Source organism: Saccoglossus kowalevskii, chromosome 5 (assembly GCF_978046115.1).
Source record: "Saccoglossus kowalevskii chromosome 5, keSacKowa6.1, whole genome shotgun sequence".
Lineage (NCBI taxonomy): Eukaryota > Metazoa > Hemichordata > Enteropneusta > Harrimaniidae > Saccoglossus > Saccoglossus kowalevskii.
This window is the reverse complement of record NC_140645.1, coordinates 37,871,928-37,893,930: the sequence shown is the minus strand read 5'-3', so window position 1 is coordinate 37,893,930 and position 22,003 is coordinate 37,871,928. Positions and strand designations below refer to the sequence as shown.

At 37.9% G+C, this 22,003-nt stretch overlaps 1 protein-coding gene and 1 long non-coding RNA gene across 3 annotated transcripts in view; both read right to left on the bottom strand.

Annotated features, from left to right (window-relative positions):
* Positions 1 to 21,902, bottom strand: part of LOC102805703 (uncharacterized) — a 31,354-nt gene extending 9,452 nt beyond the window's left edge. Inside the window, exons 1-4 of one of the 2 annotated variants that reach the window (XM_006822705.3) lie at positions 21,765 to 21,902; positions 21,217 to 21,521; positions 4,648 to 4,755; positions 2,995 to 3,125 (exon numbers count right to left, since the gene is read on the bottom strand). In XM_006822705.3, coding sequence (XP_006822768.2) covers positions 2,995 to 3,125; positions 4,648 to 4,755; positions 21,217 to 21,262 — 285 coding nt within the window. In that variant the 5' untranslated portion in view covers positions 21,263 to 21,521; positions 21,765 to 21,902. The remainder of the gene's footprint in view (positions 1 to 2,994; positions 3,126 to 4,647; positions 4,756 to 21,216; positions 21,522 to 21,764) is intronic. The other variant, XM_085499395.1, reaches the window with a different exon arrangement.
* LOC146746120 (uncharacterized) lies at positions 11,544 to 13,203 on the bottom strand. The gene is made up of 2 exons (XR_014929448.1): positions 12,626 to 13,203; positions 11,544 to 11,882 (listed from the first exon to the last, which is right to left on the bottom strand). It is a non-coding gene; the product is annotated as an uncharacterized LOC146746120 (long non-coding RNA).
* Positions 21,903 to 22,003: the final 101 nt, after the last annotated feature.

Here is a 22,003-nt window from a genome sequence, read left to right as displayed (position 1 = left end):
TTGACCCTGGATATTTGGAAGACTGGTAATGGCTCTCCAGTTTGACACCTGCTGGACAAGGCAGTGGTTGTTCAGCTCAACCCTGGATATTTGGAAGACTGGTAGTGGCTCTCCAGTTTGACACCTGCTGGACAGGGCAGTGGTTGTTCAGCTTGACCCCTGCATATTTGGAAGACTGGTAGTGGCTCTCCAGTTTGACACCTGCTGGACAAGGCAGTGGTTGTTCAGCTCAACCCTGGATATTTGGAAGACTGGTAGTGGCTCTCCAGTTTGACACCTGCTGGACAGGGCAGTGGTTGTTCAGCTCAACCCTGGATATTTGGAAGATTGGTAGTGGCTCTCCAGTTTGACACCTGCTGGACAAGGCAGTGGTTGTTCAGCTTGACCCTGGATATTTGGAAGATTGGTAGTGGCTCTCCAGTTTGACACCTGCTGGACAGGGCAGTGGTTGTTCAGCTTGACCCCTGCATATTTGGAAGACTGGTAATGGCTCTCCAGTTTGACACCTGTTGGACAAGGCAGTGGTTGTTCAGCTTGACCCTGGATATTTGGAAGACTGGTAATGGCTCTCCAGTTTGACACCTGCTGGACAAGGCAGTGGTTGTTCAGCTTGACCCTGGATATTTGGAAGACTGGTAGTGGCTCTCCAGTTTGACACCTGCTGGACAAGGCAGTGGTTGTTCAGCTTGACCCTGGATATTTGGAAGACTGGTAATGGCTCTCCAGTTTGACACCTGCTGGACAAGGCAGTGGTTGTTCAGCTCAACCCTGGATATTTGGAAGACTGGTAGTGGCTCTCCAGTTTGACACCTGCTGGACAGGGCAGTGGTTGTTCAGCTTGACCCCTGCATATTTGGAAGACTGGTAGTGGCTCTCCAGTTTGACACCTGCTGGACAAGGCAGTGGTTGTTCAGCTCAACCCTGGATATTTGGAAGACTGGTAGTGGCTCTCCAGTTTGACACCTGCTGGACAGGGCAGTGGTTGTTCAGCTCAACCCTGGATATTTGGAAGATTGGTAGTGGCTCTCCAGTTTGACACCTGCTGGACAAGGCAGTGGTTGTTCAGCTTGACCCTGGATATTTGGAAGATTGGTAGTGGCTCTCCAGTTTGACACCTGCTGGACAGGGCAGTGGTTGTTCAGCTTGACCCCTGCATATTTGGAAGACTGGTAATGGCTCTCCAGTTTGACACCTGTTGGACAAGGCAGTGGTTGTTCAGCTTGACCCTGGATATTTGGAAGATTGGTAGTGGCTCTCCAGTTTGACACCTGCTGGACAGGGCAGTGGTTGTTCAGCTTGACCCCTGCATATTTGGAAGACTGGTAGTGGCTCTCCAGTTTGACACCTGCTGGACAAGGCAGTGGTTGTTCAGCTTGACCCTGGATATTTGGAAGATTGGTAGTGGCTCTCCAGTTTGACACCTGCTGGACAGAGCAGTGGTTGTTCAGCTTGACCCTGGATATTTGGAAGACTGGTAATGGCTCTCCAGTTTGACACCTGCTGGACAGGGCAGTGGTTGTTCAGCTCAACCCTGGATATTTGGAAGACTGGTAATGGCTCTCCAGTTTGACACCTGCTGGACAGGGCAGTGGTTGTTCAGCTCAACCCTGGATATTTGGAAGATTGGTAGTGGCTCTCCAGTTTGACACCTGCTGGACAGGGCAGTGGTTGTTCAGCTTGACCCCTGCATATTTGGAAGACTGGTAATGGCTCTCCAGTTTGACACCTGCTGGACAGGGCAGTGGTTGTTCAGCTCAACCCTGGATATTTGGAAGACTGGTAATGGCTCTCCAGTTTGACACCTGCTGGACAAGGCAGTGGTTGTTCAGCTTGACCCCTGCATATTTGGAAGCCCATACAGGTTTCAAGTCAGATGTAATTTTGTATTGCTGAATCGTTTCAAACATGTCTCATTTTTTGATTTTTTCAAGGCCTCAAAGGTCTTTGGGAAGAGCCATACACAGAATTATCTAAGTTTAGCTATCTAAATTTAGGTTTCTAACTGACTGTCTATAGAACCAAGACTGTAAAAGTAAATACGGAAAGCCTGCTTATAAACAGGTAACAATGGTATTTACCATTACTGTTGCATGTTAAACAGCAAGTTTATTCACACAAGACTGTTTTTCTACTTTCTACTTCAAATCATGCTAGGTTTTCAAGCAAATAACCAGTATACATTAAATATGGTATACAATAAGTGCCATGATATCCATAGTTGTAAATTGCAGAATAAAAAGATTGTGAAATATGCAGATTTACTGTACATGAGACATTATGATCACTATAGTTGTAGATGATGCATGTATGGCGCTGTATGCATCAAGACCTATTTCGACTTGCCGCAGCTCATTTAGATTGTATTGTAAAACGAGAAAGCAGTTGTTAAATTTGGTGACCAGTTTAATATGATAGAAAGTGTTTACAGTCTTCAAATAACCACAAGTGGGGTTCAAGACTGAATATACGCGATTCCGGCGTCTCATACTAAATGCTTTCTATTAATAATTTCACTTTCAAATAATATTCACGAGATATGTCTACATCATAATCTTATTAAAGGTTATTAGCATATTGTGTACACAGTGCGCATGCTTCGGGCTCTTTTCCGTATTCCACAACCAATGTGTCATCACAGTGAGGTCAATTGAAATTTACGTTACATGCACACTAACGTTAAGCACCGTCAATGGGTTTCACCACATTGATGGTACTGAACGTTGCCTTCGTATTCGAAGCCCACACATAAGCGACGCTACCAGATATATACAACAGCTAACAAGCCAGCGACTGCCGAGGATTTTTACACACTCCCACAGTGTCATACACTGCAATATGCAATGACAATCCCAGTTTCCCCATAACTCCATTACAAGTCTGGAGCCATTATGTAATCAGTTGGAGTATTTGTAAAGTGCAACATTGGGGTTAACACATTATTTGCTAGAAACCTCAGATGTACACAGCCAATATGAATAGTATTACAAGACTTACCTCAGGATACGTTGGTATTTTAGGCGGAGGCTGGTTAGTTGGAAAACTAAAGAATGGATCTTGACCATCATTCATATTAACTAAATCTTGTAAATATTGTATTAAATGTTTTGGGTGTTGGGTAGTTGTAACTGCAATAAAAAACATGAAATAGTAGTTTGTGATTGAGTGAATAATTATTTTATAACAAAGCAGTGCATCCTCTAAGGCATCTTACTATAATACATTAACAAGACATGGGGGACCCAGGTGACAAGACATGGGGGACCCAGGTGACAAGACATGGGGGACCCAGGTAACAAGACATGAGGGATCTGAATAACAAGACATGGGGGACCCAGGTAACAAGACATGGGGGATCTGAATAACAGGGCTTGGGGGAGCCAGATAAAACGTGGGAGACCCAGGTAACGGGACATGGGGGATCTGAATAACAGGGCTTGGAGAGCCAGATAAGACATGGGGGACCCAGGTAACAAGACATGGGGATCTGAATAACAGGGCTTGGGGGAGCCAGATAAGACATGGAGGACCCAGGTAACAAGACATGGGGGATCTGAATAACAGGGCTTGGGGGAACCAGATAAGACATGGAGAAGACAGGTAACAAGACATGGGAGACCAAGTTAACAAGATTTGGGGTGACCCAGATAAAAATTTGGGGTGACCCAGATAAGATTTGGGGGGACCCAGATAGGACGGGCGTAGCCCAGACAACGACATGGAGACCCAGGTAAGAAGATGTAAATGACAGGTATTTCCATGGCACAGTCAGCTGGCGCACACGTGATAATAAAATAAATACGATATTTACTATATGGGGGCCGCCATCTTGAATGACGCATAAAACTAAATAAGAGACAAGTTGTGAAACGCGTTTTACAGATTCCTACAAATCAGGACAAAAAAACAATCTTTCACAAAAATACGGTCCGTTAGGGTTATATTAAGCCAACCGATAACAAAATTCGGCCTAATTCATCATTTTTGCGTGGAAAAATCCCTTGCATACGAACACCTAATTACGCGAAGAACCTAGAACACTTTCCTGGGGTATTTAAAACTAAAAATTGGCATTCCAGCTCAGCAGCCAATCAGCGACGGCCTAACGCTTAGATGACAATTTCGGTTTCAAATACCCCGGCTTAGTGTTCTAGGTTCTTCGCGTAATTAGGTGTTCGTATGCAAGGGATTTTTTTCTACACAAAAACGCCAAATTAGGTCGAATTTTGTTATCGGTTGGCTTAATATAACCCCAACGGACCGTATTTTTGTGAAAGATTGTTTTTTGTCCTGATTTGTAGGAATCTGTAAAACGCGTTTCACAACTTGTCTCTTATTTAGTTTTATGCGTCATTCAAGATGGCGGCCCCCATATAGTAAATATCGTATTTATGTTATTATCACGTGTGCGCCAGCTGACTGTGTTCCATGGTTAAAACAAGTCGCATATCAATGATTCTATCTATGTGCAAATTTATTGAATTCTTAGTTTATTTGCGCTACTATTAGGTGCAATTCTGATAGATAAAATAACTATAATGTTAAAATAATTTCACTTCTGGTATGGTCCATATATAGGTCAGGGTCTACAAGAAAGTAATACCAACCCAAGATACATGTGTATCAAGAAGATATCCAAACATGACTCACCAGTATTAGCCTGCCCTCGTTTATGTTCTATATCACTTAAATGAGCTGGTCCTAAGGGTATACTAGAGCACTGTGATGCAAGATATAGCATTAACAGAATATGGTAACCTGAAAATAAAGCAAATTAAGTCACATTAACATTTATTTTAACTTTTAAATATATACATGTACATGACCCATGATATTAAGCAAGTGTAGTAATTTTCATATGTTCAATGCTTTTGGTAAAAAACATGGAAATAATGACAATTTCTTGCATGTATGCATTTGAACCTATTTCATCAATCATTATTATATGCGTGTGTGTGAACACCTTCTATCTCACATTCTATCTCATTAGCATACACGAATGACATTTTTTGGTTGTACTTGGCAGCTAGTTCACCTGTGATTAATACACAATTTTTGCAAAATTTTGGGGCATGTTCTATCTCGTATCAACAATAAATTGTCAAGTAGTAGTGGCTAATGTGTGGACGAAGGTTGTAAAAATTAGAAACCAAAAAATCGCTAACTGCCATTTTGTGAATATCTGGAACAAAAAAATTCACTTTGATGATTACGTTTCAAACAATGATGACAAAAATAAAATTGTCTGCTCACTGAAGGAGCTATGTTTTGACATTTTATGGGACAACCAATCAGAAATGTCATAATATCAATGTGATTTACCAATCAGACTGTGCAAGATGGAACACTGTTACATGGCTTTGGGTCACACTATCACATGACGCAAAAAGCTAAATATATCTGTCTACTGAAATTTGTTAGTAAAAGCCTACTTTTAGTAACCACTTAAAGAAAATAAAAATGAGTGAGTGAAGATATTGACACAATCTATGAATATTGAAGAACACTAGAAAAACAACATCACTACAGTGCGCCCTCTATACTGTTATGACACACAAATGATGCAACTAGTTATGCTAATTAACCGAGTGTAATTGACAACAGAAAGTTATAAATGGATCTTGAAAAACATCTTACCGGTACTATAGTTATGAAATTTGTAATTTGATAAATAAAATTCACATTTCAAACACAATAAGTGTAAAAACGAAAAATCAGCGGCCACAACATTTTCATTTGTGCTTCATGTTTTAGAAAAGAAAAATAGAAATTTGTGAGTCAATTTGAACCAATGAATAACAGCATTCCATAGTTTCAAATCAGTCAGAAGATCATTTTTGTAATGACATATTTACCCACAAGACTTGAATTCAAAGCTTGCGGAGTAAAACTACAAATATATTCAATACACATTAAGGTAGCGGAATAGTTTTTTGGGCACTTTTCACATTTTTTTTTTTGAAAATCACAAGCATAGCTCCATAAGGCATGCCACATACATTAGTGTATTTATTTTATTGAAAAAATAATATCTTGTACAAGTAAACTGATTTTTTCCTTGTGTGCAAACAAATACCCAAGTTTTTTGTTTATCCAGTGTACACCCCATGAGTGCTTCTCATTAATATTCATGGTTAACAAACATAACTGATCTGGGGCTAAGCTATTTACAAACAACTGATAAGATATCTGTTTGTAGATTACACACAGCTGATAAGATGTGTGCACTGCTTCGTTTCAAGAGGAGGAAGCTGTACAGCAAAAACAAAAACAAAAAACACTTTCGAAACACAACAAATTTTGTATAAACAAAATAGTACATGAGTATATCACATGTTACCGGATTTTGCCATAAATTCGCCCGGGCCGTTTAACGGCAGTTTGGTAATTTTTAAGATTTTTTTAAAAATATTTTGGGAAGACAAATTTATGTTCTAAATGTTATTTTAATAAATCTATTGTCAAAATAAAAGTACAATGTCACAGTTGGAGATTTTTTATTTTTTTTTATTTCTGTTTGATACATTATATGCTTTTTAGGATCAGATCAGGGGGCCTTGACCCTTACCGAGTTCCGTGTTGATTGACATTCAACGAGATCCGAATTTTTAATTTGATGGCTGGTTTGAATATATCCACTTTTACAGTGATCAATATAAGCGTTTGGAAATAGCATAATTATATTGCGTGAGTGAAAGAAGCCAGTGAAACAGCGTGTTCTATTTATTTCTAACGCGCGTGGTCAGCGTCTTTGATTGCGATTGTTTTGTATTTTTGTCTTCGAAATGTATCACTCGCTGCGTTTTTTTTTGGGTCACGTCTCGCAACTGAAAGTCCAAGCTGACTTTGTTTTGGCTGTAAAACTAAAAGCCCCCAACGTCGGATTCGTCAGCGTCATTCACAAATACTTGAAGGGCATCTGTGATATCTTCACCTTCAAACTGTCTTCGTCTAAAAAGTCAAATTCGTCATCTTCTTCTCCACAGTTAGCTTCCCCAGCTAACACCTCTTGAAGTTTGCTGTTCAGTAATTTACTTTCATTGACTCCATCGTCATTCACAGCAGTTTTCGTTTCCTCAACGGCGGTACTCACAATGGTAAAGGATGTTTCCCAAGATAGTACGACGTATTCAATGCGGAAGTGTGAATTATAAACAGACCAGAAAAGTCTGGTTAAAGCAACAAAAAGACGACAAAAAGACACTTTGAAGCCCCGTCATAGCCATAACAAGAAACCACGTGGGGTTGTTTAGTGTCTGTCAATATTTTAGAACACTGCATTTTCATTGGTCGAATTACGTTGAAAGAGTCGTCAATTGAAACAAATATTACAGTCTGTTGACAGTGATTGATCACTGTTATCATCATGAGAAAAAAAGAGTTATCCGCAATATACTTGCTGTTGGGGAGCCACACTACGGTAGCTTCCTTTGCCGAGATCGCCAGAATCTTCAAGATAAAGTGGCAAGTTTAAAACTTGATGCAGCACAATTATTTGCGAACATAATGGACTTGAATTTAGCTGATGGTGGTTGTTACTATCTTAAAATAAAATCAAACCAAAGTCCGACGTACCTGCAAAAAGAGTGCATGTAAATGTGCTGTAAGACTAACACTTTGGTAAGGAGGGGCAGAGTTTCCTTCGAATTTGTCTGAAAATCACTTTAGGCTTATTCAGGTAAAATGAAAACTAAACTTGCACGAACACTACAAAAGGTCCCTCCCGAAAATAACAAGTCCAACAAAAACGGTCTCGTCGGATGATGATTTACAATATTTTCGTGTTGAAAATTTACTCTGCATTTCTTCCAATTCCACACATAAAAAAACTTACCCCACAGCCGTCATTCCATTTTCTTATTCTACCGTAATCTGCGCAAGTTTGCTCGCGGGAGTCTGATAATTATTGTCGGAAAGTGTTCTTGTGTCTCTAAAAGACTTTGAAACTTGTGGAATACTCAAGAAAATAAGTTTGCAAATAAAACGGCCCAAACATAAATACGCTAGGTTGACAAACACAACTGCCCAGTGTAGTATTTGTGTTGTTTGCTACCTGCAAACAGAACCGCCCACTTTGCATAATCCCAGCTGTAATGAATGACGTCACCGTTCGTTATCAGCACAGACCGTGTCAAAACTCCATAGCGAGAAAGAAAACGGTAAAAATACAGTTTTTTCACAGACATAAATGTTGAATCATGATTTTTTCTGAAAACAACCTTCAAGGTAATTTATTTACTGCCAACCTATATAATTGTTGCTGCTAAAACGGGAGTTAACCTTGATTGAAGTTTAAAATCATAAAAGTGCCGATTTCTCGGTGTTCGATTTCTGGCAATTGCCGTTGACCTAATTTTAAATGGCGTTTCAGTGAGTAGCGCTACGATGTCGCCGTTTGGCTTTCCGTACTCTCGAATATGTTGGCTTCGTATCCGTATTTACATTTTTGCGAAATTCTATCGCGTATTTTCACAAACCTCGCGCAAACCACCGGTATACACTAACTTCAACACCAAAAAACGTGCTTGAAATTTTCCATTTTCGGAGAGGAAAAAAAAACTTAATTTAAAAAATAGAAATACGGATTTAAACTTCATGACCTTTGCTTCAAAACAGTGTAAAGTTTTTGGCCGCATGCATGACCGTAGAGCTGACATTTAAACATGTATTCACGTTAGTTAATTATCAGCCGCGCCGATTTTCAGAATCACGTGACGCTAAAACAAACACAGTGTTCACAAAATATTAATAATAGAAAAGTACAAGTCAAGGGCTTTCCAAACATATATAGATTGTATAGGTTCTTGTAAAATTTACTCCGATTATAGATGTTTACATTTTCCAAGCCAAAAAACTATCTCGTTACCTTAAACATGAATCACAAGTGTATTTAACCATATCGGGTTTGTCTCAAAATCGGCTTAGGACATTTTGTCACAATGACAACTAGTGTCATTGGGACTTTTCTAATTATTTGCCATATTGTGGGTGTAACACTGGCTTTGTCTGAAATGATTATACAAAATTATGACATTTTAAAAAAAGCCAGCAAAATGTTGATGGCTTAAAAACAACTGAATCAATACACATGTACGCAATGAACTACAAATAATGAATCATGATTGTTACAAATTGTGTGGTGAAATGAAATTCTGAACATACCATGTTTTTTCAATCCCATGCCATCAAATATTTACGATAGGCATATATTTTTATATCGTTTCCTACAAAGTGTTTAGGAAAAACAATTTTTTTTATATATATAATATTTACAAACTAATCACCTTGCCTTATTGGATGAATTATAGTGCAGAATTCCACTATGGTCAGAATGGACTTTGATGAAACGAGAAAATCAGAGTAATAGCCAGAAAATGAAAAACAGGTCTAAAATCTACATTTATATTCAAGATTAGAATTGCTAGTCTGTGGAGGACACAGGTACATTAGTCTATTTTTTCTTAATTATTTAATACGGTTATTGTCTTTTCAATCAAAAGAAAAAGTTTATAGGAGTTTAGCCTGTCAAATCAAATTTTGTGTTGTAATCAAGTTTTTAAAGTGCCTGTGCAATGCCCACTCTCACGTTAACTATTTTAGATCCGTGTCCTACTGAAGTGGGCAGTTATTGATTTTTTTTGTCAAAATGGTTACTCCTATCCAAGTAAATTTAAGATATATCTAGTGCTGTAGCCACGCCCACCTATCCTGAAACGGTCGACTGTTTCCGGATTTCCGACTCTCGCCGAAAGTGCGCCACCAAATGCCAAAATATGAGAGGAAGCCATACTCCTGAGCTGTACTTATATAACACTGCGTGATTCAACATACTTTTAAACGATATACATTTTTCGGTCGGCATTTCTTTTTTTGTCATTTTTTTTTTTTTTTATGAGATAGAGAGTTTTTAGAAGTTGTTTTCAGAACAAACGTTTGTGATGGTTAAACGTTGTGTTGTGGGCGGTTGCAGTAATACGTATAGTCATAGTGTAAGTATTCACACTTTTCCAAACGATCCGAAGGTGCGACGTCAGTAAACGAAAGCCGTGAAAACAACGAGAAAAGGTTGGGGTGGACCTTCTCCTTACAGCGTCATATGTAGTGTCCACTTCACCTCAGATTCTTTTTTTCGAAAAACTGTCTTCGGCCGTGAAAAAACAACTAGGTTTTAAAGAGAAGCGCCGACAACTTAAACCTGGCGCAATACCAACAATTTTGAAAGAAATAGATTCCGAACCAGCCCATGATCACCGAGGCGGATTTCAGAAGAGAGAGAAAGACGTCGGGTAAGTGTTTCAAATCATTTGACTTGTTTTGCCATCCTGATTATCGCTTTATAGAGACAATTAAGTTTGCGTTATGTAAAGGTATCAATAATTTTGATAGTAACATGAAAACGACGCGTCGGACAAACAGGAAATTACGCAGTCCTTACACACTGCTAATTGTTTTCATTTTCGCAGGCTAAAAGTTTCTGAATTGTTCGGTGATTGGTGTTGAATGTCGAATTCACACCTCTGTTACTTTCCTTCTAGCTTGATCTGCGAAATAATTTATGGGGGTACTGGACATCTCGACCCCCAAAAATCCCGACCCGTTTTTCATACCTACAGCCAAAACAAAGTCAGCTTGGACTTTCAGTTATGAGACATGACAAAACAAACGCTGCCAGTGATAGATTTCGCGAATAAAAAACAAAATTAACGCAATCAAAGGCGCCGACCACACGCGTTGGAAATACTAGTAGATAGTACACGATGTTTCGAATCAAAAGATGTCGATCAACGTTGAACTAGATAGAGGTTCGCGTCGCCACATTGAGACAGGGTCGCGTCGATGCGGTGGGTCGAGATGTTCAATTTGGGTCGAAATGTCTTGGGTCGAGATGTCTAGAAATCATTTATGGAATAAGAATCCGGGCTTTGGCTGTCAATGCGTTATCACCAAGTAAATAAGTATGACAATCACGCTAACTCGAGTCCACTCTGAATTTGTCTGTATGTGTGTTGCTCTCAATTATTTTTGTTATCCAATTAAACGCCACCAGTCACGCACTTGTCCTCGTCGTGACCCGACGCGTTCACCCATTTCAACTGAATCTATTTCCACGCGGCGGTCATTTATTTAGTAACTGTGATTTGTCGTTTTTTTTAGCTATTTCCCTATTTTATTGATCACTATAGTTTAACGTCTAGAATGTCAAAATATGTTTTCTTTTATTTTAATTTTGATGCTTCTACTGGAAATGTACTTCAATAGAGCATGTATGATATGATTCTTTATGGTTTTCTGTCTACTATTGTTGAATCAAAATGCTCTCATTATAATTTACAGATTACGTAGAAGAGCTCTTCAATACACTAGACTTGTATGTTGGAGGAGATTGTGTATTACATACACTTGATGATGCACCCCTGCCACTCAACAGCCAGTATGCCCACCCTGACAAAGTCTCGGCAGTTCATTGCCACACTACAAGATTCACATAACAGTGTAAATACATTTCCAGATGCTGCAACAATTATGCTAATAAAAAACAGGCTACGTTACACAGTTCACATATTTTATTTAGACTTGTGATGAACAAAGAAATATGACAATGTAAACATTGGATTGTCTGTACATGTATGTGAGGAAAATAATGTGAATAAAATATAATTTGTACATGGATTACTATTACTATAGTATATGGTTTTAATTGAGTGACACTGTGTGACAATGAAAAAAAGGAAACACATCTTCAGATTTTGGAATCTATGAAAAACCAAGATTTGGTAATTTAAGTCATAAATAATTCTCTGACATAAATATTGATAAATCTGTTACTGCTCACTCTGGTAATACTGTAGTCTTTTTCAAGGAACTTCAAGTATCCCCTCGTTAACCTGTGGAGGTTTAGAAAATAAATAAGGTCACAATCTTTATTTGGCATTTGTTTATACGTAATTCATTCGTTTTATGATGCATCTTTTTTTTACTATAATAAAGGCAACTATTATTATGTTATATATGTGTTTGAATTATGGATGAAAAAAATATTGAACACATTTACAATTAGTAGATAAGTATAAGCAATTGCCACCCAATCCTCTCAAACGATTATTCAAAAAATAATTAAATTTTTTTTCTTCATTTTCTTTTCATAATAATATGTCAATTTTATTTCACCAAACATTTTTCAAATTTACGTTTAAAATTTTGAAACTTGCGGATGTAATGCACACCCGCGCTTCGTGTGAAGGGAAGCCAGGTCAAAACATTGGGCATTTTACGTGTGTAGAGCAGCCCACAGAGACGTCGGCCGATCCCAACAACCATATCAGAAATTGTTGATGGTGGAAAAAAAATAAGAGTTTCATTTGTGCAACAAAAAAAATCAAACGTGATAAAGTAAAACGCCGATGACATTCGGGCCACGAGACACTCACGACTTCGACCATGAACGAAAATCCAATATATGGATGCCAATGCACGTTTGAACGAAGCAGGCAATATTTCTGAGGAAATTCGCGATCTAAGTTTATCGAGCATAATACAGAGTTCACACATACCTCTTTGAAATTATCGATAAGATATTTTATAAAGAGTAGTAAGCTCAACTAGAACAAAAAAAACTAGAACTTCTTACCGACTCGAAAGTTGTCCAGTGCCGAGGTTCAGCGATAGTTTACAAACGTGCGCCGGGGACGGTGACATCACTGCGACCAGCCACACCAGAACGGACATATCTCGCATCTAACTCAACCCCATGCAACAAATTTGATATCCAAGTGTTCATTATGGCCCGTTCTTCCTCGACGAAAAAGTACATAAGTGACAATTTAGTCAAAGACGAGAAAACTGCACAAGAAATTTGCCTTATTTACACGTATCGGCAATGCGAGCTGCCCAGCAACTTCCCTTTCTGACGTCACAAGGGGAATTTCTGTATGGCAATGAATAGCTAATGAGGAGCCTCGTTTTAAAATACAAAAAATAAAGTTGCTGTAGACTGAGTTTAAAACACATTTTTTCACTTAAAAAAAATAATTTATGCTTAGAAACATAAAAATTAATAATATTTATGTATCAATTGATAATTTTAGACGTGAAAATAGCAGCCATTTCACAGGCACTTTAAGGTTGTAGATTGTAGTTGTTTTTTTGGCACATGTTAATCAAAATGAACTTTTTATATTTTATCTCATTTATAAGTATACATGTATCTAATTATTTTATGAAAATTTCCACAATTTCCACATCCCACATTGCTGTGATGACTATGAATCTTAAATAATTAATAAATCACACAGTCAAGTATGATAAAGTTTTAGAACATCTTCAGATGCTTTAATATCTAAGGGTTTTTCTAGAAAAAAACTGCTAGAGGGAGCACTGCAATTCAGCGGCACCACCAAGTGGGGGAGATAGAGTTCTCCCTACGAGGGTGTGGAGTTGTTGATACTTCTAACTTGAAATGAAGAATTGTATGGCTTTCTTGGGGACAAAATTACTATCAGACAGGTCACAGTTGAAGACTGTGGCCACAAGTGATCCCTGGTCAATCAGAATTTTATGGTTGCCAGAGGATCTGCTCCCCAGGGTAAGAGGGCACATGGCCATGGCATGAGAGAGCTGCACCCCTGTTTCCTCGTTTAATATAATCCCTGATACATATCATCAGTGTTCTCCCCAGGATGTAAACAGCGTGGCGGTCCCGTCCCGCCACAGTGCTTCGATTTGCCGCCACACCGGTCTGACACCGCCACGGTGATTAGCAAGACCGCCACAGTGCTTCTTTTCATTGGGGGATCTCGTCACGCTGGTCGGCCTGACCGGCACTCAAAATTAGCGACCACCGCGGAAACGCTTCCGACTATTGTCATATTGTTATTATACTTACGTACCGACCGACACGCATCCTGCCAGTCATGGATAATAATTTGTAAACAATAGACATAGTCGCGTGATGTGGTAGCGGCTTTGAACAATACAAGTCAATTTTGTAAAATTAGCACCTCTTTCTTTGTAAGTAAATACTTTCTGACGATAGACGCAGTCTTTAGATTGAAAGCTAAAATTCTTTCAAAATCAATTCCACCCGATCGATATAACATGGGCAAATCGGAGTTCACGATCAGTTTTACGCTACTCAAGAAAAAAACAACGTGTTTATTGCGTTATTGGGTAAAATACATTTGAACTGTTATCATCGTGAATTATGTAAAAACTCTTCTTTCAATACTTTTTTTACCTTTTAAAAATTTCTAATCACCTCTTTCGAAAACCATCATGCAGTTTTCATCTGAAATTCATACCAACACATCGTGCTACGACATCGCTTAACTTCCGCAATGTAATTTTTATGATCACGATCATTCGGAAAACTTCAGGTTCTACCGGCAATACCATGCGGCATTTTGATTGGTAAATGGCGTTTTTGACCCATCGGGTCAAAGGACACATGCCGGTCAACTAATGCGTCATGGCTATCATGGCGGGTCTGCGTTTTCACCGAAGTGATCGAGTGATCAAAAATAATTTCTCCCGATAAAACTAGCTCAAATTTTACGTTTTTTCATATAAAAAAAAGAAGTCTTTAATTTTTGCATGGCATCATGACCGAGTAAGAGGAATTACCGTACTCGACCGCGTTAGCGCCCATGCCCGGGCAAGCGCCCACCCCCCACTTTTGCGCAATTTTTATATTTGGGGTCACATTCGGCAAAGCGCCCACCCCTTCAAAATGCAACTAATTTAAAACTTGGTCTTGCGTAACGAATCTTGGTAATCGTTTTTTATATGATACAGCGTGGATATCGACTGCTGTGAACATGTTGTGAATGCGTATAACATGGTAACCGTGCGTAAACTACGCTTCGACAATGACCTGTTAATACAAGTAAAATGCGGTAAATATTTCATGCCATATACAGTTTAACTCTCAAAAATGGCGAGTTACTAGTTTTTTGGAAAAACTATGTCGTTTATTCGCTGAAATCAATTCCAACAGATCGTACTTCGACATCGATAATTCACTTCCGCATTGCGTTACTGGAAAGTCTTCGGGAATTTCCGAAGAATTGCGTCAGTACAACACAGCATTGTGATTGGTTAATAACCAACTTGACCCATTAGGTCAAAGGACGCCGCTGCAGGTGAAATCTGCAAATGCATCATGGCGGAAAGTGATTTTCATCGAGAGTTTGCGTACGATCCAACACCTTCGTCAGTGGAGATAATATGACAATTTTGACTTCGACTGTGTTCCAACAGACCCAAATGTTTTTAATTTCGTAAATTCTGGCGGTACGTAATTAATATTGTAATAAAATGTGCATATTTTTTGTGATCATTTCTGTTTCTTCATTGTGAAAATCAATGACGACTCAACTAATTTCGTAATTTGATTTCCCTCAAAGACGTAATCTGTCACTTGATGAATCAAATTTCATTTGCACTGTTTTTCGAGGGGGGTGCTCGGGTAAGCGCCCACCCCTAAAAAATCGTGATTTTCTGAGTTGAGGCCCCTGGGCGCTAACGCGGTCGAGTACGGTATTGGTATAACCGGTGTAAAACATCGCGAAGTAAGTTATGTCACGTCGTAACTTTGATCGTTTGGAAGTGTTATTTGTTCGTTCATTTACTGTAAATGTAAACGTTAGGAGCTGATGGTCGGAATAATAACCAACAATCCGCCAAATAACTACATGATCGATTTTTTGAAGGAGAATTTTGTAGTAAATAAGATCATGAAAGTGGTGAACATAATCCTGGCTCAAACGTTTCAAATGAGTTTCATTTAACCTTTTATAATTTATTTGTTTCTTTTTAGTCTGCAGCATTTGCATTTCGAGAATGTTTCATTTTTAAATTCAAACTCTTCTAAATTGTGAAACGTAATATTTTGACTCTAAAAAAAAAATATTGTCCCTGTGACGGAGCTCATTAATATTACAAAAGTGCCCAAAATAAAAGTGTTTATAACACTGTGAAGCAAATAAATATCTGCCACTTTGTTTTTAAAAATATATGTTGTTTATTGTGTGGGTGTAAATGTGCTTTGGTCAATTTCCATTATTATGTAAATGATATGCAAATGTATGCAAATTAGACCGCCACAGTGGTTTAAATTCCTGGGGAGAACACTGATCATCTATAATTTACTATACGTCAAAAACATTAGATGATTTCATGACCATTATATATGAACATACTAGTTATACGGCAATGGCATTTTTTGTCAAGTTCATGCATTCTAAAGATTTTAATTTTTTCACAGTTCTTGTTTGATTTATTTACTTAGCAGTCACATGACCACATGAAAGTTGCATCTAATGTAATATCAAATGTTAATTAGTTTGAATTATGTATATTTACTTCCTGGTAGGATCAATGTTCAGAACAAGGAAATAAGAGGGTTTTCCAAGGTAATTGTTTTATAAATGTTTCATGTCATTTCTAAACTTCAAATTCATACGATAGAACGTAATACATTTCTGTTTACAGTAATACCAGGAAATAAAACAAATTTAGAGTTTAATTTAAAAAGGGATGGTTGTCATACAGCATCTTGTTTTATATGAGAACATAGTTTCATTCACATTTAAAACACAATTTTTGTGAATAAAATTTGAATACATTCAGTGAGACAGCCACAGCCCTTCAATTATATTATTCTGTTTTTATATCAATAAACCACATGACATTTTGATTAAAAATACACCCATACATTGGATTAAATGAAAGCGTAAATTCGTCTTCTGGATATTTATAAATATTTTTAAAACCTTTATCTGAAAAGATCCTCTCACTTTATTCAAATCAAAAAATCCTTCCATTGGCTACAGAAACAATTCCCTTCAATTATTAACAAAAATAACCCCAATGAACGCAAGAGACAGATCCAATCATTTGTTCAAATTACTTGCTAGTAAAGGATTCATTCAATAAAAAAGATTTTAATGAACCCAAGTACAAATAATACTGCAATTGTACGGGACGCTGAATTCCGAAATGTATCTATGTTTCAGGAAACAAGCGAGTGTAAAAGCTGAAGTTGAGGTTAATTGACCGCAGTGAAATTCAATACGAGCCGTATTCATCCGCTAAAGCATGCGATTAGTCTGGTTTGTTTTGCCATTTGAAAATTATAAAACATTTATAGCAAGCAGAGCTAGAATGGCTTTCCATACCTTTTGAGTGGCTTCAGCAATACAGATAACATGTGCATTATATAGAAGAGAGTTGGAAGAAAGCTATATACCCCCATGAGTTTGAAAATAGTTTATTTCCAGTTAATTGGTGGCAACGCACGGTACAATATTTTACCCAGAATTCATTGTGCTTTGTACCAACAGGTATTGTGAACGTTCCTGATCGTCAAGCAAGGTTTTTTACTTAACGAATTTTCTTCAGAGATTTTGACAAGTATTTTTAACAAGATGACGAAAATGCCAAATTTGAAAAAGTGGGAATACTTCGTGCTATTGGGTCAAGCGATCTGTTCGTTATGGGAATAACCAATACCAGGGATTTTTTTAAACAAGGGAACAGGAGCGCAGCACCCTCATGCCATGGCCATGGGCCCCTTACCCTGGGGAGCAGATCCTCTGGCAACCATAAAATTCTGATTGACCTGGGATCACATGTGGCTACAGTCTTCAACTGTGACCTGTCTGATAGTAATTTTGGCCCCAAGGTAGCCTTAGAATGCTTCATTTTAACTTAGAATTATCAAAAACTCCACACCTTGGTAGGGAGAACCCTATATCCCCCACTTGGTGACGCCGCTGAAATGCAGTGCTTGCAGTTTTTTTCTAGAAAAAACCATGAATACGATTTTGTTAACACCAGGATTTTTCACAGATTTAAGCTAATGAAGGCCAGGTCGCATGTGGCTAATGAAATAGGTCAATATACTTGTACAATTATCAAGAAAGGGCCAGTCCAGGTCAAACAAGTAACAAGAAAGCTCCTTGACCATGCAAAAGGTCACAAGGTAGGGCATTCAAGGGAATATTTTTAATGCCTGTCTTTCAGTCTTATTCAGGTCAGGAAGGTCAGCATTTTCCAAGAAAGCCACAGGTAGTCGTGTCTACCCTAGTACAATATTAGAACAATACAAAACAATAAGAAAAGACGCCCAAATAAAATTTAACGATGTGGAATTCAGTTGACAAACACAGAAAAGAGCTACGAGGACAATTTGCAATGTGTTTATAGTAATAATACAATAATTAATTCACCAGTGGAATACTCAGGCTATATAAGGCTTGAAAATCATGAACAATATTCCTTCAGAGACGACAAATACTACTTTTCTGCAATCTACTCGAATGACCTATCATTGCAAAGTTCTTGAAATGGCATGTGTAACCGTGTGTAATTTCTATGTTAGCACAACATAGTGGATAAGTTGTTTTATGACTGATCAGTCTAATAGAGTTATTATGGTACATACATGTACTAGTTGTTGCGTTATGAAATAGTTCTACACTTAGCAATCAAGGAGCGCATGTGATGCGGCTTAGAAAATAGTTCTGATTGTATTGTACCATACCCAGTGTTTATTTGTCACATTGATGAGTGACCTATTATTTGTTCTGATTAATTTGTTTATTCTGCTTATTCTGCTTATTATCACGTGATTCATTCACGTTATTAGTCAATTTGAGATAACTGGTCGCGCACTCGCGGATTGACAGAAGAGGAAAAAAAGGAAACCATGCGGGAAGGAAGGAGGATTCACTGACGAGGGGACACGGTGGTAGAAACTGAAAGTCGCTGACTAAAAAGAGCACTTTCATCACTGGAAAGTTGCTGAATTGAACTTAAACTGTGAGACGGCATCACTCCGAATTGGATCGGACGATTTTCCGTGAGACTACTTGTCTGCAAACCCGGAAGTGGCAGTATTGCTGGACTGGCATTGTTAACATGTGAAGTTCGCATTCACCCAGAAATCATCTATGAATGACATTGCCGTGAGTACATCTTAATCACGAAGATTATCAATGAGTAACATTACCGTGAATACCCCTTAGTTTTAGTGCGACTATCGTCAACGAGTGACGTTACCGTGAATGCCTTGCGCTGTGTACGTTGTCAACAAGTGACAGTATCATGTATTCCTCGTATATATACTAGTATATTGTGTATATCGTCAATGAGTGACATTACTGTGTGAACCTCTTATCGTAAAAAAGTGAATGAACAATCTACGCTCCATGAATCTGCTTACGAAGATTTCAACGAACGCATGGTCGAGACTTTATTTAACTTAATATACCCTTCATCAACATTGTGCTATACAATACGTGAGTAAATACAACTCGTTCATATTCGCCAACCCGTGTGTGTATTAATCGCCGAAGTCGACCTAGAGGCCGGAGGCTATGCCTGACTTTGTTATGAGTACGTGACCGTTATGTGTGTGACCGCGCGTGAACGTCGACATTGCTGAAAAACGCGTCGTGACATTATTACCTTAGCAACGCCGAAGCACAGCCCTGTTAGGACATCGTTGACATTGTAGTGAACTCTTGTTGTCAATAATTGGTATATTCTGATACTTAGTGAACTCTTGTTTACTGTTGACTGTTGTTAATTATTATTGTGCATTATTGCAAACTAAAGTGTATGTTGAGATTGCCTCATAGTATCACCCTGTACAGGAATCCATTTTCGCCATTTGCATGCAAGGTTGAATAAATGCTAGTGACCTTTGACATATATCATATTAGTCTAGTTCTTGACCAATCATTGTGGTGTGTGACGCTTCATTGCATTAGTTTAGTTATCCAAATATCACATTGGTCGCCCTGTGCTACGTTTCTAAATTAATTTGGGGACTAGTGTCTTTTGTCAACTTGCTGACCAGAGAACCTACCTAACACCTACAAAACTACACTTTTTATTTTTACAGACTTTAACACCAAATGATAAAAGCACCAAAATCCCAGGATAGTACCAGTTATTCTCGAAAAAATGTTTTTTTTTTGGTGTACAACATAAAAATAAAATGAATTTCTAAACGTACCTCTTGGGGAAGCCATGTTGCCGAGCTAAAGAAGCCGCTTTCACCGTATTTAAAAAAAATAAGTGAGGCAGTAGTAGACCAAAAACCATCAAAAATACCATTTTTCAACCCAAACAAAGTCCACAATACTTAATAAAACTGGCTAAAACGTTCGGGTAAAAAATGTTGAAAACACAAAATAGACATGTTTATATGAGGTAGACCTATAAATATTATATATATATATATATATATATATAATATTATATAGACCTATAAATAAACTCGATCCCAGAAGTTAACAATTCATTATTAAGCCACCATGTGGTGAATTTTGGTATATTCATTGGTACAAATCACAAAGAACTCTGGGTAGGCTGTGCACCGTGTTGTTTGTTGATTTACAAATTATGCAACTAAAACTGTGATCAAATGATATTGTTGGATCAATAAATATATATTATAATAATCAAACCAGATATTTCAGATTGATCATCTTGAATGTGTCCAAAAACAGTTATGTTCCAATGCATGGTCGCTATTTGTGCCAATCAAATACAAAACTACTATCACTGCGTAGGGGGCATTGTCAATTACCGTAATTCACCTGATCAAAACAGAGCTATATATAGGGCTATTTAGGAATTGCCTACTACATATTAAATTTTCTTATATAAAACAAATTCATGTTATGAAATACCGTGCAACTTGTATGAGTTGACAGGATTTATTTAGTTTTCTTAGTTTAATGTGATAAACTAACAACTCTATGGGCACAAAAACATTCATGTGCCTTGGCAACAAATAATTGGCATGTGTCCAAAAATGTGTTCAGAAATGATCACAAGTCATAGCTATTTGCTGTATACCTTATATGTGTAAAGGAAATTTAAATCGTGACACATGTTTAGCAATAGCAGTGATATTTTCCAAAACGCCGATCACCGCACAGTATTCATCATATACACGTCGTATTATTTAACCAATACGTTGCAAGTCACTTAAGGTCATTCTCATGACCCAAAGTGACATTTCGCTTCACGACGCCATTTTGTTTGACTAGTGTATAAACATAACTGTAATGTTTGCAATAAAGTATCGCAATTAAATGGTACACTGTAAAAGCATGTCAGTATGGAGAGGAATGCCAATTTAAAGCTCAAGTTGCATCATGAATTTTAAAATTCAGTCCAATGTTTATTAGTAGGGACCTGACTTACCTATCGATGTACACACAGACAATAACCTGCCAGACATGGTCGACATTCTCGGTTTTACCGAGGATATTTTCAGTTTTCTGAGGGATTTTCTTTAATTATCCAATTTTCCTGCGAATTGAGGTGTAAATACTTGTTCCCACTTCCAATAGTGCCGCATACACACCAATGTCTGTGATGATATCAGAAAGTACGTAAACGTGGTCAACGAACTAGTACTACAAACATTAACACGTGGCCCCTCTGTCGTGCTACCATTTCATTCGCCACTCACTCGCAGATACGTTGCCGCATACGATACGGGAAGTCTGGGGGGGAAACAGTGCTATATATCAGTTTCGATCACCAGTTTCGGTCCAAGTACATTGATCTATAAATATTTTTACAGTTTACGAACTTGCTTAATAGTAGAGGCCCATGAGGCAGAACGTAGAAAGGCAATTTTACAAAACGTCAACACAGTCTTGTAGACAGTTCTATCATGGTGAACAGTACGGAAATATAAACAGATTAATAATATTGATGTCACCAGTAATTCATATATTACATACCTAAATAGTATTTGAATTTCTTTCTGTCTTCTTTCTGTCATCCAGGAAAAGATCGTGTAAGATAAGCAACACAGTGTCACTTCCAACGAACGAGGATACTTTCTCTTGAGGCGCGTCGTTCTGTGACCTTTACCATTTACTCATTATTAATTTAAATGAGAAGTCACCATTTTTTAGTGGTGTGAACAAATATACTGTGTTGCAACTTATAAGAAATTATAAAACATAAGATACGATAC